Raw genomic sequence first — 25747 nt, forward strand, 5'->3', positions numbered from 1 at the left:
ACAGAAGGGTTCCACAGCTAGGGAGGAGACTCAGAGCCACACTGGACTCATCTCCCTACTAAATGAAGAATGAAACCAGAACCATCGTGAGAGCACGTTGGAAAGCGGAAAGCCCCTGAGTGGTCCAGGTGTATTCCCAGGATCCCCAGCTCAGGCGGGCTCACTGGGGCTGGGTGTCAGAGCTCATCAGGAAACAGGGTCCAAGGCCCAGGAAAGCTTCACTAAGTCAACACCTCAGGGTGGCGTCCAAGGTTGGCAATTTTATCAAGTTCTTCCAGGGACTGAGAGGCAGAGACCCCAGGACTGTTAAGAGATTCTGCCCCAGTGAATGGGGTAGGACTGGGCCCCTGACAGCAGATGCCCAAGGGGAGAAAATGAGGCCCAAAGGGCAGCCCCAAGGATCCTGGCCTTCAGAAAGTGCCTACAAATGCCCTGTGTATGACCCCAATAAAAAACATAATGGATAAGATGTTCCCCTTGAAGCATTCTGAGCAGCCACCAGTGCTGGAGGAAACTAAGAGGAACCATGGAGCCTTCTGGCTGGAGCTCAGGGAAGCTCTCGGGCCTGGCTGACTCACATCGCCTCATCTCTTCTACAATTTTCAGGGTTCATGGTGGCACTATCTCTTTCCCCCACTACTGTCAACAACTCAGCCTGCCATATGGGATACAGGATCACCAACATCTCCCTCTGTCTAGTTCAGAGAGAAATCCGCAGTGCGTCTTTGGGTCTTGAGGGCATTATTACTAACAGACACAGAGAAAATGACAGCCGTAATTGAAATCAACAAACATGAGAGTCAAAACATTTTTAGAATTCTTTAAAAGTCCTACTGGTGCTGGGCATAGTGGTGCATGCCTGTAACCCCAATACTTGGGAGGCTGAGACAGGAGGATCACAGGTTTGTGGCCAGCCTTGGCAACTCAGTGAGACTCATTAGCTTAGCAAGACTTTGTTTTGAAATTAAAGGACTGGAAGTGTGGTTTGGAGGTAGAATGCCCCAGAGTTCAATTCTCAGTACCAAAAATAAAAATAATAAAAGTTATTGAGGTCACCTTGGCCTTCCCTGGACCCTCAGTGGGACAGACTTTAGTGCTTTTGTCCGACACCTGCTCACCCAAAGCCCTCCATGCACTTTGGGAGGCTTTGGAGATACAAAAATGACCCAGTCTCTGCCCCTTACCTCCTAGAGGGAGACAAAAATGTATGAGCAATGGGTATGTATTGGGAGAGGCGGGTGGCCAGGGATGCTGAGGGAGTCTCCTATGGAAGCCTGCTGGCTCCACACTCTCTCTCTCCATCAGCTGAGCTCTGTCTAGCTATGCCATGCCCCCTCTCTGTCCCTCGTCTCTCATGGTCCAGAGCCCTGTCCCGGGGACCCTGGGCATTTAAAAGCTCTGGGCAACTCCTCCACATCACCTAAATCCAACTGTGACTCATCCATCACCCAGAGAGTGTCCCAACAGCTGTCTGCTCAGTTGGCCCTTAATAAAGCACTGTTCAATAAAAAGAAACAGTCCCGATGAAATTAAAAATACACCTGGCAGTGGTCTCAAACTGCTTCTTAAAGCTTCTTTACAGAACATAAGTCTGTAAATATCGGAGTCTTGCTCCTTGCAGAGTGGTGAGTCACACAAACCACCAAATTCTTTCAGGCTATCGCATAATTGATTTATCCAAAAATAAAATTCCTCACTTTGCATGTCCTAATACGCCACACTGGACTCAACCGCCATTTGGCACTCGCCAGAAGCTTTCCTCATTGTTCTCAGCAACCGGCTTCATCGCAGGCTGGGCCGCCGCCTCTGGACCCAGTGCCCTTGAGTTCCGTTTCATCTCTCCTTTGCTGCTTAGAATTCCCTTTGAGAGCTCCAAGTGTCAACAGGCATGATCATTACTTGAGTCACCTGACATGATACAAGAAAAGATGTCACATCGCCTGCCAAATGGGACACATTATTGCCAACTTCTGTGGCCTAAAGGACGGGTCCGGGGCAGTCCAAGCAGATGGCCTGTGAGCTCTGACCGCCAGAAGCTGTCACAAGGGCATCAGATGTCTCCAGTGAGCCGAATCCTCAGCATGGAACAAGGAAATGACACCCATCCTCGCCATTGAAAGTAGAAGAATGAGCTAGCAGTCTTCTGGACCTGGTGACCTTGAACTGGCTCAAGGGTAATGAAAGCCTGGGGCAGCTGCCTGAGATGTGGCCATAACCCCACCCAAAAGGCACAAAGCTCCAGTCCAAAGCCACTGGCAGTGGGGCTGGTCATTCAAAATGCCATGTCACTATCCTGCCATCCCCGCAGCTGTGCTGATAGGACTGGATGGGACTCTGTTGACTCCCCTCTATTCCCTGAAGAAGGTCTCAGCCACAGTGCCCAGGCCCAGAGAAGACAAGACCAGGGGCCTTGTTAAAGAGAAAGCAGAAACACAGGGACCAGCAAGGCTGCGGGACAATCTCCAACTGTCCCCAAATGACACCCTCTCTGATGGTCCAGGCCGCTGCCTTTCTCTGAGCTTATCAGGTGTCTCGTCATCCTTTGAGTCTTACATGTTCTGCCTGGCCTCCCTGCCCTCCCCCCTCCCCGAATCTCCCCCAAGCTGCTAATCCAGGTAACTCCTAGATTGCTGCCATCGCTTGGTCTTCTCAAGCCCGCGACAGGGGCCCACTGTGGGTGAGTTAGAACCCCCCCCCCTGCCACCCTGACCTCCCTGGTGAAGGGTGATGGCAAAGGCTAAGGATAGGGGTGGTCTTTAAAGTCAGACTCTAGGCCCTTACTCCGTCTGTTCACACTGGGTGACATGAGGTTACATCTGAAACTTTTTCACATTTTCTTCTGAGACCTCAGGGTCTGGTTCTACTGGAGACCACCCTGACTACAAAGAATTACCAGTTTCAAAAGCCCACTCCCCTTGTTTTTCATTTTGCAATTAAAGGAGGCCCGTACTTCTAGTCTACCAGCCAAGCAGAGATGACTGCCAGAACCTGTGCCAACGAAAAGCCGAGCCCTGCGGGCTTGGGCTGCCCTTTCCTTAAAGAGCAGATGCTCTTGTGAGGGGTCTAGGAATTCCCCAAACCAAATGGGAAACCAGCCAGCATCAAGGCCCAGAAGGGTGCCCTGCGCTGGGGCAGGCAGTGGGGTTCCCCTTAGCAACCAGCCAGGCCTGTGAGTGGGCCCCGCCATATCCTTGCCTGCGATCAGCTCTGCACCCGCCTGTGTTTTAGGTTTTGCATTTGACCTTCGCTTTGTTCCCTGGCAGGGTTCCCTTAAAATTCCACCCAGCCCTGGCCAACTAAGGGAAAAGGGCTCTTGCCCTCACAACGGCCAGGAGGTCGGTCAGGGCCAGATGCAGTTAGAGGTACCCTGGTGCCAGAGACTGAGGGAGGGGGGCGGCTGGAATGAAATGCTGCAACCCGTTTAATCCGGGACAGCTGGAAGGCTCAGCTCCTCCTTGGGAACACAACAAACAGCCTCCCAGCGGTCTGACCCGCCTCTCCTGTCCAGCTTCAGGGCACTGGCTGTTCTGAGGCCCTTGGAAGAGCGATGGGAGAAGGATATGGGAAAAGGATAATGGAGGCCTCAGGGCAGGCTCCAGCGGGAACTGCTAGTGTGCAGCTACAGAACTCGGGGAACCTTCCCCATCCTCTGGCTCCTCTCCCCAAGAAAAACGGGCTGGAACGGGACCTCAGATCCCAGCGAATCCGCCAGATGGCAGCGCAACTCCCGCTCAGGCAGGACAGAGCCTGCAGTATGTCAGAGCGGCCACCAGAGGGCGAAACGAAGACGACCGGCTCCACCAGGCTGCAGGTTGCCTAGCAACCGTGACGCAAAGGGCTCCGTTCCCACCCTTCTCAAGGCCTCCCAGGTTATTTCTGGCAAAACAGACTGTTGCACAAGGAGTGGCTTCAGGAATCCCAGAATTGCCTCTCTTTTAAGCCAGGAGAATCTAAAAACAGTCCAAGGGACCCCTGATCCAGCACCACTCTGGCGTCAAGGGGATTGGGCTGTTGTCTGAGCTCCTCCGAAGGTCAGGGAGCAAGAAAAGATAGCTGGCATTCACCTCTACAGCCCCACAACCACTGAAGGCGCTTTGTTTTTCCATTGGCTAAAGAGGAGCATCCACTCCCTTCCCTCTTCCTTTGCACGGCATGTGACCTTGAGCAGACCTTGGGCCTCCCGGTCCTCAGCTGAACATGAGGGGGCCTGAGCCGGGGATGATAAGGCCCAGCTCTGACCTTCTGTGGTCCTGATTCTCCCCTTCACCCCCAAGGACTCTGTCCTTGCCTCAAACCTCTCCCAGATTCTGATAACCCTGATAATACAGAATTCTTCCAATTCCACGTGGAAAATATGACCTGAGAAACCAGAGATGGAACCAAGAAAGGGAGGCAGACACGAGACAAGGAGTGTGGTTATAATGAGCTCAGAGCCCGTGCCGGTCTGGTCTGTGCAAGGTCCCAGGCTGAAGTCAGGGAGGCCGCTCTGGCCTGGCATCAGAGGTGGCAGCGGGCACATCCCTGGGTGGTGAGGAGCGCCCTGACCCTGGTGCCGATAGCTGAGGTGGGAGTCTCTGGGGGGCACCATCCTGGAGGGTCACACAGGCATGTGTAGTTCGTTGTACTCATCCTGGCCGTCCTCGTCAAAGTTAGGCTGGGCATCTTCGGAGTCCAGCTGCAGTAAGATGCATAAGGTTGGGGAGGTGGGGAGCAGTTCCCCACACCCTCCTCCCTGCCCCCACACCTTCCCGGGGCCTGTGTGCAGGGACCACGGCCCCCAGGTTGAAGCATTTCCCTTGGCCAAAATCTTCAGGTCACCTCCATCTGACTTAGAACCTCTTAATATTAACAATGACATCAATTACTACACGAGAAGGTCTTTCCTAGAACCGATTCTAGTTCCTACAGTACCTCTGAGTGCCAGGATTGAGGGCGGGTGAATTGCAAATTGGCACTCCATGCTCTAGCCGACAAAAACAGGGCTCAGGACAGATATCGGCCCGGGCCACCCCCAGCTGTCTGTAACGGAGCTGGGAGTTTCGTTCAGGGCACAATCTGCATAGCTGTCCGCAGCCGCCTTGTGCTTACTCTAGTACCAAACCATCATACTAAGTGCTTTACTTGGATTACTGTCTAATCTCCCCAACAGTCATATAAGGTTGAATCTCTTATCAGCCCATTTGACAGACGAAAATAAGATTTCAGAAGGTGAGCTAGTTCGCCTGAGGTCACACAAGCCAGGTGGCCCAGCGGAGGCTGGAACCCAGGTGTCTGGTTCCAGTGCCCACTCACCCTAATCCAGCCACCATCCCTTACCGCCTGCAGTTCCCTGTCCTGGAAGAGCCGGGGCAGAAGGCATCGCCTCAGAGGCACAGTGAGCAGCAGCAGGAAGGGGAAGGCGAGAGAGGCCGCCGTGGACTTGACCAGCCACAGCAGGGCGATGCAGCCCAGCTGGATGCAGGTGAAAAGGTGCATCCGCCATGTCTTCACCTGGGGGCAGCAGCAGCCTCATCACCCAGCAGCCAGGTGGCTCCCACCACACCTTTGGGAACTGACCTCCCCAAGCCCCAACTCACCCTTCATTTTTGTCTTGTCCCCCTTCCAGCCAGGATCCCTCTGCTCACCTCCCCATCACCCCTTCCCCCACCCCCACACTTCCTGGCCCACCTTGGTCACATAGGGCTGCTCAGGGTGGTGTTTTGCCGGCATGAAGATGAGCAACAGACGCTGGGACAACTGGATGCCAGACAGGGACGTGACCCCCATGTACAGGAAAATCCCAAAGAGCACGGCCAATGGGATCCGGCGCAGCACAGCCCCCATGACGATGGACAGACCTGGAGGAGGTGACAGACCTCCCTGAACCCTCAGACAGCCATCAGGGAGACTGAGGATCCTGGGAACAAGGGGACCTAGAACCCTCTGGCTGACCAGCAGGGCTTTATGAACAGAGATGGGCAGGTCGGAGAACCAGGCAGGGCTCAGGGAAGAAGGGCTCCCAGGATCAGCCAGTAGGCTGGGAGTCAGGGGAACGCTAGAGAGGACTACTTGCAGTAGTCAGAGGGACCTGAGTCAAGCCTGGGCAAGAAAGGCCAGGTCTGCGGGGGACACCAGACTCACCCACGAGGCTGGCGATGAGCACCCCGGTGACCCGCTGCTCCCGCACCTCCTGGATCTGGGGCTTGTCACCAGGCGCGATGGCAGTGCGCATCACTGTCAGCGCGTTGACGTGGGTGACAGAGCGGACGGTGGCAGCCGTGAGCCAGGGCAACCCAAACAGCCCACAGAGGCCACCCAGGGAGCCAATGAGCAGCAGGTCGAGGTGGAAGCCGGAGCCCTTGAGCAGCCTCCGTGCCTTCTGGCTGACGATGAGCCTGCAGGGGTATGGGACGGGGTGTCTGGCCAGCCTTCCTACGGCGGGCACAGCATACACTCGCGCACAGGGACCGGGATATGGGGAGGGGCACGCAGACTGTTCTCCCAGGACCTGCCAGCTTCCTCTTTCAAGTTCCCAAACTGAAGTTCTCACATTGCTGCGAATTTGAGCCAAATTCTCATACTATGAATATTTAAAACACCATAAAAGCCAGATGCCAGATCTCACCACATAATTGTGGCTTAACCAAAATGAGATACATGTGAGCATCCTCGGGTGAGAACATCCTGCCAGAGAATTCTGAGGGCTGTCAAGTGCCACCTCGCAGACCGTGGTGGTGACACACGGGTATCGTGTAAACCACAGATACAGAAAAGCCACACCCAGGCCCCTGCCCCCCACCCCCACCTCCTCCTCATCCCTCCGAGGCCTGCCCCAGCTCAACCCTGACAACAAGCCAAGGAGCCTGTCCTTCCTGTCCCCCCAAAGGACCCCCCAGCCCTCTCACGCTGTGATCTGTGTCTCCATAAATATCAGAATGAGGACCAGGAGGGCGGGGACAGCAGCTGCCACCATCATCCAGGGTGGGAAAGGCCGGGCACTGCCCAGGGGCGGGATGAACCACGTGCGCTTATGGGGGGAGGTCACCGAGAGCCCTGAGGGCACAGTCAGCTTCTGCATGGTGGGAAAGGAGACAGGGCTCAGGGACCCAGTCACCCCACTCTCAGCAGTTCGCCGAGCACCAGGTCTGCAGTGCCAGGACTCTGGGGACCTGGGAACGCTGGTTACCCTGCCCCCAGTGTCCTACGCCTGCTCCTCCAGATTCCTCCCCCAGCTCAGACTTCCAGGGCAGGAGCCCCAGGTGGGCTACACAGCTGCCCCTGGGGCCCCAGCCCACCCTCCCAGTGCAGCCCCAGCAAGTCACCACCCCCATTGGGAGAGCTGGGGTGCAGCCCTGCTCTTGACCAGGGACAGTGGAGATGAACCGTGGTCCTGGCCCAGGGGCTGGGCTCGCTCACCTGTGTGTAGGTGTCTGTGATGGAGTAATCTACCAGGACCATCACCAGGATTGAGATTGGGATGCCAAAATCCCCAATGAGGCGCCGAGCCTGCACGGGGGCCAGGCAAGTGCAGGGGGAGAAGAGGTGGAGTGAGAATCAGGGACTCTCTCAGGACCTACCACCCACCCCTTCCCAGGACAGAAGCCAAGTCCCCCAGCCTATCTCTAAGCCCCTCTCAGGGTGCCAGATGTGCCCCGGAAGGCATCCTTGTCTTAATGAAATTTCCCCAGGGAACAGGCTTCTGAGGAACAGGCTCCCAGTGGGGAGCAGGGGCTGCCCACATGTGGTCTAGACCCACAGGGTGGCTAGACAGTGCAGAGGGGTACAGCCTGTCTCCAGAGCAGCCTGGAACCGACAGCAGGCAGGGAGGATCCCACGGTGGGTGAGGGTGCCACACCCGAAGGCCCACACCTTGCCGCCCAGGAAGCGGCTGTTCCTGAACTTGCGCAGAAAAAAGGCGATGAGGAAGGTCCCAAGCATGAGGATGAGGGACAGCAGGGCCGTGTTGGGCTGGTTTTTGGGGCCCGGTGGTCCCTCGGTGGGGGGCGGAGCGCTGCCATTCAGCTCCAGGCCGGCCTCCAGGGCCCCCTCAGGGGGGTAGAAGGGCAGCAAAGGGTGCTCCGTGAATACCTGTGTGTGCAGAACGCCGACACCTCAGCACACGCCTGGGTAGGTGAGCCTGATTTTACCACCTTTAGTACACCTATAGGGGATGTCCCTCGAATACCTGAGCTGTGACACACTTCTACAACATCACATGCATACATGTGTGTACACACACACACACACACACACACACACACACACACACTTCTACAAAGGTGACCCAAGGACATGCAGGACCCCAACCATCACACACCTGCACGGGTGAATCCTCATTGCTAAGCCTCCAAACAGTTGCCTAAAGCCTGCAATGGACACACCCTCTGGGTCTTAGTCCCTCCAGTATCTCAGTGTTCAGGAGGTCCCTGTGCCCCACCCACACTGGCAGAGCCACCCTGTTTGACCCCTCTGCTGCCTGGCCGCACCACCAGCATCCCCTCTGGACCGCCACCTTGTAGAGCTTGTGGAAGGTCTCGTAGATGAAGATGAACGAGATGAGGAAGGCAAAGATCTCCTGGGTGAAGGGTGAGATATAGCGGACCAGGAAGCTGCCTTCGGCGGCCACCAGGGCAAGGACAAAGACTACCAGCCAGAGGCCAACCCACACCCGGCCAGTGAGGTACTCCAGGTCCTGGGAGCGGCAGAACTGGAAGAGGAGGGGGCGTCACCTTGGCGGGCTGCCCTGGGAGCCCGAGCAGCGTGGGACGGAGGAGTGAACTTGGAGGGAGCAGGAGGCCACAGCACCCATTGCCTGGGCCAGGATGGAGGGGCAGGGGGAACCAGGGGAGGGCAGGGCAGGCTTTACCTTGAAGAAGGCTTCTTCAAAGACCAGCAGCGGCCCAGAAAAGCCAACCACAAGCAGTGGCTGAGCACCCAGCAGAGAGAAGAGGATGCCAAGCACCGCAGTAGACACGATCAGCTCTGACACACCCATCAGCCCCTCCGTCTTCTCTCCTGGAGGGGACGGGGATCAGTGCAGTGGCCCTCACCTGGCTCTACCTGCCCCAGCAAAAGCAGAGGGCCCCCAGAGTGACACACAGGGCCCCGTCCTTCCCAGTCCCCTCCCAGTAGTCTCAAAGTGATCACACCCCTCTCACTTTACAGCCTGCCACAAATGATCCCTGATCCAGCAGCTCCCTAAGGCGGCCACACCTTTCCCAGACCCTCTCCTGCCCCCGAAGGTGATGCCAGGATCCCAAAGTGACCCTGGGACCTCCAGCTCCCCTGTTGCCCTTCCCTCTCACCTAGCAGCCCCCCAAAGGTGATGGCAGGGCTGAGGGCTGCGAAGTAGATGAAGAGAACGGCAGCCACGCACTGGGAGTGCAGCCCATCCCGCAGGTCACTGGGGTAATGCGGGTACCGGCGCTTCACATCCCGCACGAGCCCCCCAAACACCGAGCCCGTCCGCCGCAGGGGATCATCTTCAGGGGTCGCCTCGGAGCCCCCCAACTCCAAAGACAGCCCTGAGGGAACAAGGAGCTGCTGGAACACGAACCGTCCCTCCTGTCTGGTAACCCAGGGCTCAGCCCAACGCAGCCTGGGGACTTGGGCTTGGAGATGTGTAAGCTGAAGCTGGCCCAAAGGACTCAGGAGTCAGGGCAGGGCTCAGCATGTGTGTCAGAGACATGGTCCCAAGGGGTCTGACCTTTCCCAGGGGCCACGTAGCCTCCCCGGGTGGTCATCTCCACTTTGGTCTGCTCCCGCTCCCGCCGCTTCCTCAGGAGCTCGCGCTGGAAGGCGGCCACGGAGCGCAGCAGATCACGGCCCTCCACCTCGGATGGGGGGATCACGATGCTGCCATCCAGGAACTCGCTGATGGCACTCAGGAGGTCCTGCCGGTCGTCTGCCTGGTACGCGGCCTCGTGAAACAGCTGGAAGAGACCAGAGGATGGTGGCTCTCAGGCAAGGGCAAGGGGGCTCCAGGCAGAGGACTTCAGAGGGGTGTTGGGTCACAGCACAAGAAGCAGAGTCGGACACTCAGCCACACAGGCCGGGCTAGTCCGGCCATATCAGCTGTCAAAATTTCCTGCAGGCCTACAAGCAGCCACTGCCCTAGCTTCCTGGTACCCTCTGTTCTCTGGGGGCCTCCAGGCCTTTCCACATGCAGCAACTGAAGTAGGGAAACCTGGCAGAGCCAGAGCCATTCTGATTGGGCCATGCCCACACCCTACAGGTCAGTAAACACTCTGAGCCATGCTCCTGGCTGGAGGAGCAAGCCCAGGAGAAGCCACGTCAAAGACCAGGCAGCCAGCCTCCCATTCAAGTCTCCTGTGACATGCCAGGCTTTGGGGTCTGGGCTGCTTCGCCCGCTACACCATCACCCTGTCCCAGCCCAGGATTCTCTTTCCCAACCTGGGCCAACAGCTGCCCACCCACACCCCAGAGCGTGGCCTCCACCTGCAAGGGGCCTCTGACATCCTTGCCTCCATGGGCGTCCTGTGGGCAATTAGAGGCCGGGGGACATGCAAGGCCAAGAAAATGGGCCGGGAGAGCTCAGGCCGGGGGTGCGGGGCCCACCTTGTCAGACATGAGGGTAGCAATGGAGCGCCCAAGCTCGTGATAGTCGGTGCTGGTATGGCTGGGCCCCAACATCACGAAGAGAAAGCGGACAGGCACAGGGACCTCCAGCACTGACTCCAAGAGCACAGCCTCACTCAGCCGCACAAAGGCTGCCGCCGGCTGCTCCAAGAAAGGCACACAGCCTAGGGGGAGAGGAAGGCGGAGCGTGCTGGGCGACAGGCCATCTGCGGGGCAGATCTGGGGCTTCTGTGTGCAGGTTGTGCGCTGCACAGAGAAACCCCACCCAAAGGAGCCCTGTTCATTTACATGTTTATGTATTTATTACAAATTGCTAATAGGAGATTGAGAGTATTAAATAAGAGGTTTTCTTAATTCTCACAGTGGTGCTGTATGGACTAGCAGCAGCGTAAGATGGCAGAAAAGGGGCAGAATGGGGGAAAAAGGGCTGGAGACAGAGCCTCCAGCCAGAGCTCAAGACAAGCAGACCAGCGTGGAGACACTATGAGCCCCAGCTCAGCAGTCCTCACCCACGAGCACAACGGTGGCCTCTGCATCTTCAGGGATCTTCTCCAGCAACTTCAGACTTTTCCCCCGGTGACCATCTCCCCCGGGCATGTGGAGGGGCTTCTGAGGACGCAGAACTGGAATAGGGCTGGGACCCAGACTGGAGGCCGTGGCAGGCCCTCCCAGCCCCTGCTCCAGCCCCGGATCTGGGCCCTGTGCTCTCCCTACCCAGCCTAGGCGGGGACGGTTGGTGTCAATCCTCACACGTGAGGGGACCAGCCCAGGGTCTGGACTTCCCCTCTCGGCCCCCAAACACCCCATTCTGGTCCTGTTTAAATGACTCCTATGGATCTGCCACGTTGTGGCATTCAAGCCCCTAGTCTCTACCACAGGAACCCTCATACACGACCCCCAAAGCCAGACATGGACCTTCCCAACCCACTCAGTGGAGCCATCCACAATCCCAACTTAAACCGAATGCCCTCCCTGTCCCCCGGCCCAAGTTGGAGCAAGGCCACTGACCTCCCTGGCATCGGGGTCATGCGGCCACAGTGGGGCCGGCTCCCCCAGGTCATCGGCCATGGTTGGCACTGCACCATCGGGGCCATGGCTGGGAGTTGGGTGATGGTTCCCCAGGACTGAGTTCACACTGGAGCTTGACGGGTTTCGGGGGAAGAAGCCACTGTCCTTGTCATCGTTGGGATGGCTGGAGAAGGGAGAAGAGAGCCATGGTAGACCGAGGTCACCGAGAAGTGAGAAGTGGAGGGCGGGGCCTCCATCCCTTCTGTGTAAGGGCCTTTTAACGGTTGGCACTGCGGAAGGACAAGAGGGAATGAGCTCCCCGCCACCTGTGGCACTCGAGCAGCAGCTGACAGCCACTCAGAGCCGCCTGCCCTCCTGGAAGGGCAGCTGATGAGACAGACCCCTCCCACCTGTGTTTTAGGAGCAGGGTTCGCAGGACGCTGGCCCTGTCCTCCGGCCGGATCTGGTCAGACACAATCATGGTCTCCACCACGAGGTGTGCGATGCCTGGCAGGGTGGTCTGCTCCAAGTCCAGGAGGGCCGCTCCTAGAAAAGCAGTCTGGGTCGGGGTATGTCCCGGCAGCTGGGAACCCCCTCCCCACAGCACTGCCTTGCTCCCCAAGGGCTGGCACATGTGCAGAGCTAGCCAAGTGCCTGTATGCCGAGGCAGGCTCACAGTCTGGCTCTTACTGTCCCAGGCTGGCCAGGAAGCACAAGAGCAAGGACCAGCCCCTCCTCACCGAGGAGGGGAAACAAGTGTTCACTTGCAGTGCCCAGCTTCCTCTTCCGTGGAAAATCCCACGAGGTGCCTGGTACAGTCTCAGGCATTAAAGTACAGCTCTGACCTGAGCTTATGGGCTGCTCAGATGACTAGACTCCATGGCCCCCAAGTGGCAGCCAGGCATTGCCTGGGTCCCGGGCTCCAGGGAGTCAGCGCCGTGCAGCCTGGCACCAACTGAGCTCTGTGGTCTGAGACAGCAGGCCCAAAGACCCTACCCTGGGCGATGGTCCTCCGGAGCTCCAGAAGGCTGCGGAAGGACAGGGAGGCCACGTGGGGCTTCCCCCAGCGCTCCGTCTCCTCCTCCACGTCCTCCTCAAACTTGATCCAGCGTGCCGTCTCCCGCCAGTGCGGCTCCTGGCTGCGGTCCAGCATCAGCTCATTCAGCTCCACAAAAACCTGGAGTTGGAGCCGAGGGTGAGGGCCAGGGTCACCGGGTGAGACAGGCTGGCATGGGAGGTGTGGCCACGGGTCGGGCCTGGAGCAAAGGAGAGGAAGCCGCAGCCCAGGCCCCCAGGGTCCTGCACCTCGTGGGGCCTCCGGTCCAGCTTCTTCTTCTTCTTCTTCCTGCGCAGAATGGGGGCCAGGCCGCTTGGGCTGCCCCTCCCACCCTGTGTCCTTGATGGCTTCTTCACCAGGTGCCTCCTCACGCCAGGGTTATCCTCTAACCGGTGACCTGCGGAGGACCCAGGGGCCAGCTTGGGTCTGGAGGCTGTGGCCCAGGGACTCCAGTCCCCTGGCTGGCACAAGTCACCCAGAAGCCATGCTGCCAGGATGTGATCCAGTGTGGCCATTCACAGATAGCAGAATGGCACTCAGGAAGGGGTGATAATGAACCCCCAAATCATACCAGGGACCAACAAAAAGGCAGGTCCCAACTTGGGCTACAGCCCTAGCCCCTGGCACTGTCCCTCCTTGTGGGGCCCCATGATTAACCTCAGTCCCTAGGCACCAAACCCCCAAGTGCTCCATGTGCCCCCCTCCTGGCATCCCCGCCCCAACCCACAGGTACACATCTCTCCAACTTAAGTGGGACTCCTCTCCCCTCCTCCTGCCTGCGCCTTCCCAGGCCAGCAGCTGAGGGAGGTCACCATCCAGCTACTTACTCACCACCTGGGGCCCCTGCCATGGGGCTCGGCTGGTCCCTGCTGGGCTCCCATAAGCCACAGTCCTCAAAGTCCAGCACAAACATCTCTAAGTCCTCTGAGGCCAGTGAGTGTCGAGGGCTGAGGGCTGGATTCCTGCCGGGGCTCTGGCCCTGAGTGTCCCTGAGCCCAGGGTTCAGCGCCCCACTGGACTCCATGACCTATCCCAGTGGGGCCAAGGCCTCAGCCCCTGCTCCCTCCCAGAGACCTGGCTCTCCTGAGAGGCCGAGCCCAGGCAGCAGTGGGCTCCGTCCAAGCAGAGCTGAAGGTGGCCAGACGTCCTGACCCCAACTCCTCACGTCCCCAAGCCTGGGTCTGTGAACACGCCTCTCAGTGACCCCTCCCCCCACCCCAGGCCACTACTGCTGCCTCCGCCACCGCTGCCATCGGATTGTTCCTGTCCCTGTCCTCAGGCCCTGGCAACTTTCCATGACACAATGAGCCCAAAGCCCTTCCCACCACCCTGTGGTTCTGAAGAAAAGGAGGGCAGGGCCAGCAATGCCCCCAGCCTGGGCACACAGCCCCATGGGTGGTGACAGGTGGCACCGAAGCCCGGGCAATGATAAGATGGAAGGAATGTAGAGATCACGGCCAGGCTGGCCAAGGGTGCCGGGACGGCTGAGGGAGGCCCTGGCCTGGAGCAAAGGGGCCGGCAGCATGGCTCGGCCTGGGGCTGCTGTGAAGGGAAGTCAAGGCTAGGGGCTAAAGGCTTTATCCTGATGTCCTCAAATGCAAGGGAGAGAGGGCTGCCTTATTCCAGAAGTGACTCAGAGGACAGAATCAGGACTGACAGTGTCACCAATGGAAAAATCAGCTCTGGCCATCACAGAGGCGGGCTGGTAAGGTACCAAGCTCCCTGTCATTGGCCATGTTCCAGCAGAGACACTGCAGAGGGGACTCTGCCCTGGGCTTGGGCCAGCACAGGCCTCTTCAAAGCTTCTGGCAGGCTGGGAGGCTCTGGGGTGGGCCCTGGGGTGTTCCCTGGGGGCTCACTCACTCTTCATGTCATCCAGGTCTGCGGAGCCCAGCATTTGGGCCTCCGCCTCGTCGGTGGGCGCCTGCTGCTCCGGACCACCTGGGTTGCCCAGGGCACTGCCTGGACACAGTCGCTCCCGTAGGTCATAACTGGCGGGTGGGCTCCAAGGCCGGCTCTTCTCAGCAGCGATTCGGGAGGCCCGGGCCCGGGGGCTGGGGGAGCTGAGGAGACAACACACAGCCTTGTACTTGACAAGAAAAGCCAACAGAAGCAGCTAGGCTGGTGGGTTCCAGAGCCTTTCTCCGGCTTGGGAGCCCAGTGTGAGCACCTGGGCACCAGGCACAGGCTTCCCCCTCCTTCCTCGCTTCCCCTTCCTTCCTCTCTGGTCCTCCCTGTGCCCTGTACCCTTTGCTCTGACTGGAGGATGCACACCTCTGTCCAGCTCCTGGCTCTGCTCTCCCCTTCCCCACTGTAAGCCAGGTGGACCAACAAGGCTCCCTCAGCCCACAGCACCTTGGCCTGGCCAGTACCTGCCCAAGTGCTGGGGACTCTGGTCAGGGTGCGGGCCCGCCGAGGCCGGGGGCTTGGTGCCAGCAGCCCTCCTCGAGAGGCCTGGGCTGTCATCCTCATCACTTCCAATGGAGAACTGCGAACAAAAAGACGCGCCCTGGGCCTCTGCCCCCTTACTACTCAGCCCCCCTCCCCGTACCCCCCAGCCAGCCCCCCTCAATCAGGGAGCCCCTACCTTGGCCTTTGGTGGGGACCCGGAGGGTGGGGGCTCAAGAAGCTCTGACTCAGACTCTCCTTCCTCTTCTTCCTCTTCCTCCTCTTCGTCGGCTCCGGCGCCTCCCTCCTCCTGGATAGGGGGTGTCCCCTCAGAGGGAGGAGCAGAGGTTTTCTCCTTCTTCCTCTTCCTCCTGGGGTGCCGGGCAGAGGTGGGGGGCAGTCGCCGCAGCTTGTGGGGTGGAGGCAGGCGTGCCGAGAGCGGATGGTGGGTGTGATGGGATGTGTGCCGGTGAACTGGGGGTGCAGGAGAGCAGGTTGAGGCCCCCCGCAGCCGTAGGGACCCCGCCCAAGGGGCCCACACCTTATTCTAGCCCAAGGCCTCAAACAAGGGCACCCTAGTCCTTCCTCCAAGGCCAGGCTCCCCCCAACATGTGTCCATGCTCCCATCACTGGTGAGGCCTGACAGAGCTGGGGACAGGAATGATGGACAGGACAGACCAGGCAAGGGAGGCGGGGGAGAGCGTGAAACAGCAAGAAGGGGAGGAGAACGGAGGGGACACACGTGGCAGAGAGGAGAGTGCACTGGGCGAAGGGGAGAATGAAGGTCACAGAGGAAGCCTCGGGCCCTCTCCCTCACTCCCTGGCTCCCCGGCAGGCGGACAGGCAATGGGTGAGGGAGGCGGGATGACTTAACATGGCATGGTGGCTCAGCACAGAGTCCAGCACAGTGTCCAGCACAGGATGGCCCTGGGTGACCAAGCCAAAGGTGAGAAGTGATGGTGGCGATGGAGGTGATGGTGGTGAGGCCAGCCAGCTAGGGGCCCCCAAGCTACCCACACTCAAAGTCCCGCTCGCTGTAGCTGCGGCTGGGCTTCTCGGGGTCCCAGGCCGGGGGCTTGCTGATGAGGTCCCCAAACCTGCTCACAGCCAAGGTCTTGCCCAAGTCATCCTCCTCCTCCACGTCTGGACTCAGAGGGGGCTCCTCCAAGGGCACCCGGACCTGCAGGCCCAGACGGCCTCTCCTAAGGACCCCTGGCCCAGGAACACCCCGCACCCACCCCAACTCCATGCCCTAGTTTGGGGGGCCAGGTGGAGGCAGCAGACTCCATCTTCAACAGCCCTGTGCCCCTGCGCTCAGGCCTGGGCCAGCACCCCAACAACCACCCTCTGCAGGCTCCAGGGCCTTGAGAGGAGAGGGCCCCCCCCCCCCGGACCTGAAAAACACCAACGACCTCTTTCTCCATCCACATCCCCGGCCCAGGACCCTCCTGATCTAGGGGACCAGGGTCGGCCAGAGGACGCCGCGCCCCTCCCCAGGGTCCTTCCTCTGGGCAGGCCCCTCTGCTCCCACCCCCGCGCGCCAGTCACCTGGGGTAGGGGGGAGGCGCCCCCGGGCGGCGGGATCACTCCGTTGGCCATGGCTGGGCGGGCGGGCGGCTAGGAGGCTCTCGCTCACAAGGGGTCGCAAAACCCGGGCGAGAAGGGGGCGCTGCGGAGGCCTGGTGGGGAGCCCTGGGGGCGGAGGGCGGGTTCAGGATCCGCGCGCTGGTGGCCCCCTTCTCTAGCCCGCTCCCCGCGCCTCGGCCTGAGCGCCCCTCCGAGGCCCAGCCACGCCCGGGACAGCCCGGGGCCCCGCCCGGCGGCCGCGCCCCACCCCGCGGTACCTCGGGACTGGGCAGCCTGCGGGGCCCGAGCCGGCTGCCGTGCCCCATGTCCCTCCCCGCGGGCTCTGGGGCGCGGCCGCGGGGCTCGCGCTTGGCTTCCAGCCGCGCAGAGCCGGGCCCGGCGGACGCAGGCGCCGGAGCCTGCAGCCCGCGGCTCCACCTCCTCGCGCTCCGCTCCGCTCCGCCGCCGCCGCGGGTCCGCACAATAGGAACGGGCGGGCGGGCTGTGACTCACCCCGCCCCGGCCGGCTGGGGCCCCGCGCTCCGGCCCCCGCAGGACCCCAGCGCCCACGCACCCCTTCTCCCGCGCCCCACGCTTTACTGGGGGCGAGTGCGTGGCCCGAAATTCCCACAATCCCCCAAACACTCCACCGCCTTGCTTTTAGTCCCTCCTCCCCTCTAGAACCCCGGAGGTGACCCCCTCCGCAAACATGAGCCCCTCCAACCTGGGGAGCCTATATCCCAAACACTGGAGGCGCCCACCGCCTCCCTCTTAAGCTCTGACACAGCGGTGCCCCACTAAGGCCTGGATTCGGGCTCCCTGCACCACACCAACGTTTGACCTTGCCATGTTACCTCCACTCCCTGGGCCTCAGTTTCCCCATCTGCAGCCAGAGGAGGCTGAAATAGGGCTGTTCCGAAGTTCCATCTAACTCTAAGATTCTGTGGCTCGGTTTCCACATTTCCTTTTCTTCATCCCCATCCTCTGAGGTCACATCTCATCTTGAGGGTAAACTGTGGAAGGAACAGCGGCTGGACCCCAATCTGACCTTCCCTGGGTCTCTAACTGGGTATCTGGCACAACACAGGGCCCATGAGAGCCCTTGATAAACATCTGGCTTAAACATCTTTGAAGCAGCCCCCTGGATCCTTAGGAGGGGGGAGGGGAGCATCTGGGGGAGGGGACTGATGGACAGCAGGAGGCAGAATGGCCAAGACCAGCAGGGGAAGCAAACACCTGAGGGTCAGCAGGCAAGTGAACAGAAGGAGAGAAGGAACAGGCCCTGTGACCTTGGACACCTTTCTGACCCCTGCCTGCCCTGCGGGAGGTCTCAGCCCAAAACAAGTGAAGACCCTTCTAAACTGGAGAAGGGAGCTAGAATCTGCTGGACAGCTACTCTGCTTGTGCTTGCAGCAGGCCTGGGTAGGCCCCCTCCACACCTTATCTCAGGAAGCAGTGAGTCTCATCTCAGCTGTGTCTTGGCCATTCCAGGAGGCTTGTTAACTCTGTGGAGCATCATCATCTGCACTAAAGGTGACTGTCCCAGACACAGCCCTCTCGGCTCCAGGCTCAAATGTCCTCCCAGTTCACAGGTTAGTGAGAAGGTGAAATGAGATGCCGGCCATGGGAGTTGTCAGCTCCATCCAGACAGATCATGTGAATTGTGACCCAAAATTCCAAATGCAAGACCTGTCTGTTGGGGGTTGAACTTGTGTCCCCCAAAAAATTCATGTTGAAGTCTTAACCTCCAACACCTCAGAATGTACCCTTATCTGTAAGTAATGCCATTGCCAGTGTTACCACAGGGCCATACTGGAGTAGGGTGGGCTTATCTAATATGATACGCCCTTATAAAAGGGGGAAGTCAGACACAGAGGCACTCAGGGAGAACACCATGTGAAGACTGGAGTTATGCTGCCATGCGCCAAGGAGCTGCCAGAAGCTGGGTGAGAGCTCTGGAGTGCCCCCCGGCATCTTCAGGGGGAGCCAGCCTCCCGGACACCTGAGTATCAGACTTCCGGCCTCCAGAACTGGGAGACAATGTTATTCCATCTGTGACACTTCATTATACTTACCCTAGCAAACCACTCCACCCCAGCCCTCCTTTGTCCCCAGGAGGCAGATAACTTTCTTCTAAGTCTCTGCCCTGTATGTTGTTTGGGTGGGGCTTTCACATTCTTAGAGACATTTGAGAGCCTTAGAGGCTTCCCGTGATAAGAAAACTGCAGAAGGCCCTCTGATCTTCAATCTACCCTGGACACCACGGCCCAGCCCTTCGCTGACAATCTATAAAGTCAGACAATAGCCACCTTCCAAATGAGACAGCCTGAGGGGCTCTTGCCAACCTGGGAACCCTGGTGTACTGAGCCCTGTACATCCTGTGCACTGAAGGTATCACACGACTTGTCTCTTTCAGTCTCACCTCACTACCCCAGGGAGGATGCTAAACCTCTCAGTAGTCCAACTGGAGACCCCACCCCACCCCACCCAGAGTCAGCAGCTTCAGGGTCGTGCTAAGTTGCTAAGACTGGCAATCCTCATACTGGCAATCCTCCTGCCTCAGCCTCCCAAGTAGCTGGGATTATTGGCATGCGCCACGGGAAGGAACTTTAGAAACCCAAGTTTACCTCTCATTCCAGGGGGGAGTGAGCAGGAAATGCTGACACCCACCAGTCGCTTCCTCCCAGCTCATCCTATGAGATATAATGCACGCTTTCATTATTCCCACAGATGGCTGATGTCCTTTCTCCAGCACACCCCTACTTGTCAGCACCCTACAGTGTATTCCCGATATAGTCTTCATTATTGTGACAAAAGAGTGTCCCTTGCATGCCACTCTGGGTGCAAGTCGACTGTCAGCTGAGTGTGTGGATGCTCAAATTGCGACAGGAAAGGTGACATCAAAGGCAGAAGGCGGTGACAGGCAAGCTCAAGAAAGACTGTCAGCATGCAGAACTCACCCCTCACACCCTTCCCCACAGTCCACATTGACCAGAACGTCCTGCATACCAACACCCCAGGATGCTTCTCTGGCACGTGCAACACCCCCATGTCCAAAGGAGCAGGACCCACTCCATCACGCCACCCAGGTTTGGAAACACTACGCATCATCCTTAGGGCTCCCCATGAGTGGACCAAGAACCCTCTGAGGAGGATTCCTTTCACAACCATTCCCTGGAATCACCATCTCAGGGTCAACATGTTAGGAACTAGATCAGTATAGCAAATAGTTTTCATCTGTGGTCATTAGAGTCTTTAAAACCCCTCTCCTATTTTTTTAGCATTTCCCATATTTTAAGTTCTCTCTTGCCAAGGTAGAGGCCCGAAAACTCATATGCTCAGACTCCCTTGCAGCTAGAATAGATACTGACCTGGGTTCCAGGAGTCAGGCTCACCCAGGCAAGACCTGAAATGTGCATGGGGTCCTCACCTCTGTGAGCGTGGGAGTTGTAGGGACAAGTGGCTCTCTTGGGGGCATCAATGACAGAGGCGTGGGAACCCTGGATGGCAGTTTCTGTTAGAGAAGCTCTTGTGGTGGCTGGCCATGATTCCTCTTTGTTTCTCTCCAAAATACTATCTAATATTCACTATTTCATAAATTCCTCTCTAGCTTAAGGTAGGTGTTATTTGCAAATAAACACTGTAACTGACAAAAGGGCTCCGAGTCCAGGTTGCAGGCTGGGATTAGGGAACTGGCAGAGAGAACGTGAAAGTGGCCCTCCTGTTAACAAGCCAGGTATCACCTGCCTCCAGTGTGATTACGATGTCATCCCTCATCATCCTCACCTTTATTTATTTATTTATTTATTTATTTATTGCAGTACTGAGGATAGAACCCAGAGGCATTCTACCTCTGAGCAATACCCCCAGCCCTATTTTTTATACTTTATTTTGAAACAGAGTCTCACTGAGTTGCAAAGAGCCTCACTAAGTAACTGAGACTGTCAGCAAATTGTGATCCTCCTGTCTCCGCCTTCCAAAGGCTGGGCATACAAGTGTGTGCCACCACGCCCAGCTCATCCTTTACCCTTAATGGTAAAAAAGATGACAACTTCAGTACCTGAAATTTAAGTGTTACTTCCCAGCATACAAGCTACTTTGCTATTCTTATTTTCAGTGATCCTTCACAACAGTCTGCTGAAGTAGAGCATCCTAATCCCACCTAATAGGTAGGAAAAAATGACACTCAGGAAGCCAAAGAGGGAGCCCAAAGTTCAAGGCTTACATAGGCAGCATGACCAAGAAGTGAGCCTCAGGGCCTCTGGCCTCCATCTAACATTTCTGCCTGTACGGGACACCGCCATCTGACCGCCACGTCTTGATGTCCTTCCAAGGCCATTAAGCTTTCCATGTCATGCACACAACCATAATATACGATTAATTAAGCCGGGCATAGTGGTGTGCACTTGTAATTCCAGCATTTGGGAGGCTGAAACCAGAGGATCGTAGTTCACAGACAGCCTCAGCTACTTAGTAAGGTCTTTTGCAACTCAGTGAGACCCTGTTTCAAAATAAAGAATAAAAAATAGGGCTGGGGGTGTAGCTCGGAGGTAGAATGCCCCTGGGTTCCATCCCCAGTACCACAAATCTATATATTTTTACATAAATATGTATATATACTATGAACTGCCCAGGTTCATTTTTGAAGCAGACTTCATTTTTGCAATTAGAAGCCATAGTGAAGGGGAGAGGTTAAGTATGAGACCCCTGAAGCCAATTGTCCTGAGTTCATAGCCCTACTTGGCCACTAGATAATTGTACGACCTTGAGCAAATTATTTATGCCCTCTCCGGAATTTGAATTCTCTCACTCTGTAAAATGGCAGTAGCAGTAGGGTTTTTCAAAGAATGAAATGGGTCCTTCTGAATAAAGCACTTAGGATAGTGACTGGCACATAGCACATGCTCAGTAAATGTTAGCTAGTTACAATACTACTACAATTCTAAAATGCACAAGTCCCCAGAAATCCTCAGATAACTTGCAATGTATAAACCAGGATGACATGTACATTCATAAAGTAAGTGGAATTTAGCTTATGATTACAAGAGTCATATGTCTTTGAGCCAAATTAAAGATGCCAGCCATGCAAACCCAAAGAGGGCAGGGAGAATCAGAATGGCTCTTAACCCCAAAGGGTAGATTCTGGCACTGTTTGACCAACAGACAGACCTTCTTCTTGTTGTTGTTGTTTGGTACTAGAGGCTGAACCCAGGGCATGCTAGGTAAAGCACTCAAGTGCTGAGCTACAGTCCCAGACCCAGTGGACCAATCCGTGCATTGGTAACCCCCTAAATTAGCAGGCTGAAAAGGTTCTAGAAGACAGTAGGAGCTGAACATGTTAGCACATGCTTGTAATCCCAGTGTCTGGGAGGCTGAGACAAGAGGATCACAGGTTTGTGGCCAGCCTGAGCAACTTAGTGAGGGCCTCTACAACTTAGTGAGATTTTGTTTCAAAATAAAAAATAAAATAGGACTGGGGGTGGAGTTCAGAGATAGAAAGCTGCTGGGTTCAATCTCCAGCAATATTTAAAAAAAAATAATAAGGGTGTGGGATCAGCACACTCAAAGTTGTCACTTTGACTCTTGCTAAAAGTATCTCCCTGCTCCCGAGATCAAGTGTCCGGTGCCATTTGCTGTTGACTGGCTTTGTGGTGAGGAAGACCTCAGTTTTACAGGTGGGGTGGCGTGGCACTGAGAAAGGGCCCAGACTCTGGAGTTAGAGGTGCTATATATAGAGAATTACAGTTCGATGTTTGGCACAGACTCGGGGCTCAATAAATGTCAGTTATTATTTACTATTGTTGTTGCTCTAAGTGGTTTATCCCATCAGAATCCATGTATCTCTCAGTAAACCCAGACTCAGCTTTGACACAAATCTAATTTCTGGACAGAACCTCTATCCCTGAAGTTTCTCTTGTGCTACGGAATCCACCTTCCATTCAGGATCTTCCTGATGTAGTTGAGCTATGATGGATTTTTTTTTTCTATGCCTGCGCCACCACGCCCGGCTTTTAGGACGGCATCTGGAAATAGAAATCTACTACATATCTTTCATGCTCCTCTCCCCCCTTACCTGAGCAAGGAGCCTGTTTTGAATGTTGTTTATTTGGGGGGAAAAGGTAGGGCAGAAAGTAGAAATAGTCTTTGTCTTCTTGGTCATATAGAACCAAAGGCTTAGGAAACCAGGAGAGGTTTTGAGAGAAGGAAATAGAAGTGGGTTGGCAACCGCCAGGCGTGGTGGCGCACGCTTGTAATCCCCGCACTTGGGAGGCGGAGACAGGAGGATCACGCAGGTTCGAAGCCAGCTGCGCTGGCTTAGGAGACCCTGTTTCCAAATTAAAAAGTATAAAAAATAGGCCTGGGAGTGTAACCCAAGGCAGAAGGGTTTCCAGGAACCCCAGTACCACAAAAAAAAAAAAAAAAAAAAAAAAAAGTGGGTTGGCAAGAGTCACCGTGTCCAGATGCTGGGGAAGGGCGGAGGAGCAAGCCCTTTCCCCTCCCCAGCCAGAAAAGCAAAAGGCAGTTCCCTAAGATGTAGAGCGGAGAGTGACATCAGTACTGCCAACCCGTGGGATGGGGTTTGACACAAAAGGTTGTTTTTCAAATGTTGTAAGGTAGTGTTTCATGCATATCCAAGTATATAAACTGAGACTCGCATCCTCTCTATATACTCCTGCCAAGTGTTGTGTACACATCAAAAAAGGATAAAATTCCCTTGGGCAGCTTAAGACAACATACAGCGAACATAAAATTCTGAAGCAGCCAAGTGCAATGAAGGGATGTTCAGTTGGAGGAGATTCGGGTGGCAGGGTTAGGGACCTCCTCTGTAAGGTGAAAATTAAGGACAGACCTGAAGATGTGAGAGAATCAGCCATGCAATGAGAAGCCTTGGGGCAGGAACAGGTCTGTAGCGATGTTTGAATGATCTGGATGGAGTTTTGCTGGTAGGATGTGATATCCCTGGAAACTGATGCCACCAGGGGACAGATACAGAAGGACTCAGCAGGACTACAGGATGAACTACAGTGGGCATTCTAGAAGGTCTAAGAGGTAGTGATGGTTTAAAGGAGAGTACACATTTAGTAGAGAGAAGGCCCCAATTTGAGCTCCAGCATCCCCTTGGTGAGATCACCAAGGCTTATTAACATAAGCCTTAGTTTCCCGCCCTATAAAATGAAGATGAGCTCTCCCAACCCCCAGTCGGTCACACTTTAATGGATGACAGCAGGCACAAAGCAGGTCCTCAAAAGTGATCCTTCAAGTCGGGCGTGGCAGCGCACACTCGTGATCCCAGCACTTGGGAGGCTGAGACAGGAGGATCTGGGTTCTCAGCCATTCTCAGTTACTTACCACAACCTAGTAAGACTCTGTTTCAGCCAGTGAGATGCTGAGCCAGCCTCAGTTACCCTCTGCAACTTAGTGAGACCCGGTTTCCAAATAAAGAATAAAAAATCAGGCTGGGGTAGAGCTCAGAGGTAGAATGCCCCTGGGTTCAATCCCTAACACCACACACACACAAAAAAAAAAGTGATTCTTGAACAGGTGTGATGACACTTACTTGTAATCCCAGTACTTGGGTGGCTGAAACAGGAGGATTGCAGATTTCGCAGCCAGCCTCAGAAACTTGTGAGGCCCTCCGCAACTTAGACTCTTGTTTCAAAATAAAGAATAAAAAAATTGGCCTGGGGGTGGAGCTCAGAAGAAGAATGGCCCTGGGTTCAATCCTCAGTACTTAAAAAAAAAGTGATCCTTCTTAGAACATTGTCCTACCTTAACCCTTCCCACCCTCCAGCTCCAGCGCCAGGGCACTTTCCCCATTCCCCAGGTCAAGCACTGCTCATTCTTCCTCTCATCTCTCCCCCATCTTCATCTAGAGACTGGCACATTTGAACAGTTCAGGAAATATCTGTGGAATTGAAAGCAAGTGTGCAAGTAATTATAGCAACTAATAAACCGAAGAATGTTTTTGTGGAGGGCAGAGATGTCACTGGGTCCAAAATGATCGAATGACAAAGGGTGAGCCAAGAAAACACGCCCTGGCTTGCTCCTATCCCTAGAAGTTTCTGAGCTTCCCTCCAAGGCACACTGGGGAAAGAGCCGCGCTAAAGAGACTGGCGCTGAGATGCAGGCATTCCCCCTTCCGGTTACAAAGAGCATTCCTAGGCGGCAGAGGGACGTGTAGCAGCTGGCAGGCGGGCTTTTAAACCAGCCCTTATTTAATGCTTTATGGCTTGCGCAGCACTTCCGTGTACATTATTGTACTCGGTAACTGTGAACTAGCTGAGTTCTTGATTAGTCTCATCCCCATGCTGCAGATGAGCGAGTAAGTTACTTGCCTGCGGCTCAACGGTGAGTCACAAAACTAAGACACAACCCTGGATCTTTGAGATCTAAGTCTGTGCCTTTTCTTCTAACACAATCACACTACACTGACCCTTGGAGATGAATGCAAAGTACTGCTTGGTGCTCAGGGGTGGGCAAAGCCTAATACACAGAACCCTGGCTGAATTTCCAACAGTAGCTAAGCAACCTGGGCAAGATCTCAGAGCTGCCCCAGCACCTCAACAAAGGATGGAGGAGAATGTCAACCCTGTTAGAAGTAAATTTTTACAGTGTCATTTGCCAAAAAAAAAAAAAAAGACCTGTATTTGAAAGTAGCTCAGCAAGGTGAATTTTACTTTTTGAAAAAAGGGGTCCTGCCACCAGTAAAGGCAGGTGTGCAAGAACAACATGGAAGAAACTCGCTGGGTGTTTTATTTCCAGGTTGGGGCTTCTGTGCTGTGCTCCTATTGGTGGAAACACGGTCTCACAATTTTATACCATCAGTTGAAGGGGATGCTGGGGGAGGGATCGGCACTGACAATTTCCAGGAAATGCTATCTTAACAAAAAAAAATACAGGCACACGTAAAATGACACAGTGGCAGTTTTACAAAATGGAGCCCAAGTCAAGCTAGGCCTTTGACAGAAAAGATCTAATTATTTCTCGCAATCCCCTCTCCATATGAAATGACTCGTTTGCGAAGCCCATGTCCTTTGAGGGAAAACCGGGTCCTTCACGTTGGCCTGCTCCCCACTGCCAGAGTGTTAGGAATCAATGTTTACACCACTCAGCTTGGCCACAGACCCCCCCCTCCCAATAGGCACTCAT

General features: G+C 55.9%; 1 protein-coding gene across 2 annotated transcripts; it reads right to left on the bottom strand.

Moving 5' to 3' along the window:
* Positions 1-4597: 4597 nt before the first annotated feature.
* On the bottom strand, positions 4598-16630 carry SLC4A3 (solute carrier family 4 member 3; the record flags this gene model as incomplete). Of its 2 annotated transcripts, none has more annotated exons than XM_080689943.1 (22): positions 4598-4675; positions 5317-5490; positions 5668-5837; positions 6121-6374; positions 6885-7051; positions 7396-7485; positions 7849-8067; positions 8492-8686; positions 8846-8994; positions 9285-9503; positions 9686-9911; positions 10558-10742; positions 11088-11187; positions 11587-11770; positions 11997-12132; positions 12583-12763; positions 12892-13040; positions 14507-14706; positions 15016-15131; positions 15231-15505; positions 16049-16211; positions 16580-16630. In XM_080689943.1, 22 exons carry the CDS (start codon positions 16628-16630, stop codon positions 4598-4600), a joined length of 3681 nt encoding a protein of 1226 aa, XP_080546069.1. The 2 variants fall into 2 exon arrangements, with proteins under 2 accessions (XP_080546069.1, XP_080546068.1); XM_080689942.1 differs by having other exon boundaries at positions 14507-14759; positions 14994-15131.
* Positions 16631-25747: the final 9117 nt, after the last annotated feature.

This window comes from Muscardinus avellanarius (assembly GCF_963383645.1).
Source record: "Muscardinus avellanarius genome assembly, chromosome: 2".
NCBI classification, from domain to species: domain Eukaryota; kingdom Metazoa; phylum Chordata; class Mammalia; order Rodentia; family Gliridae; genus Muscardinus; species Muscardinus avellanarius.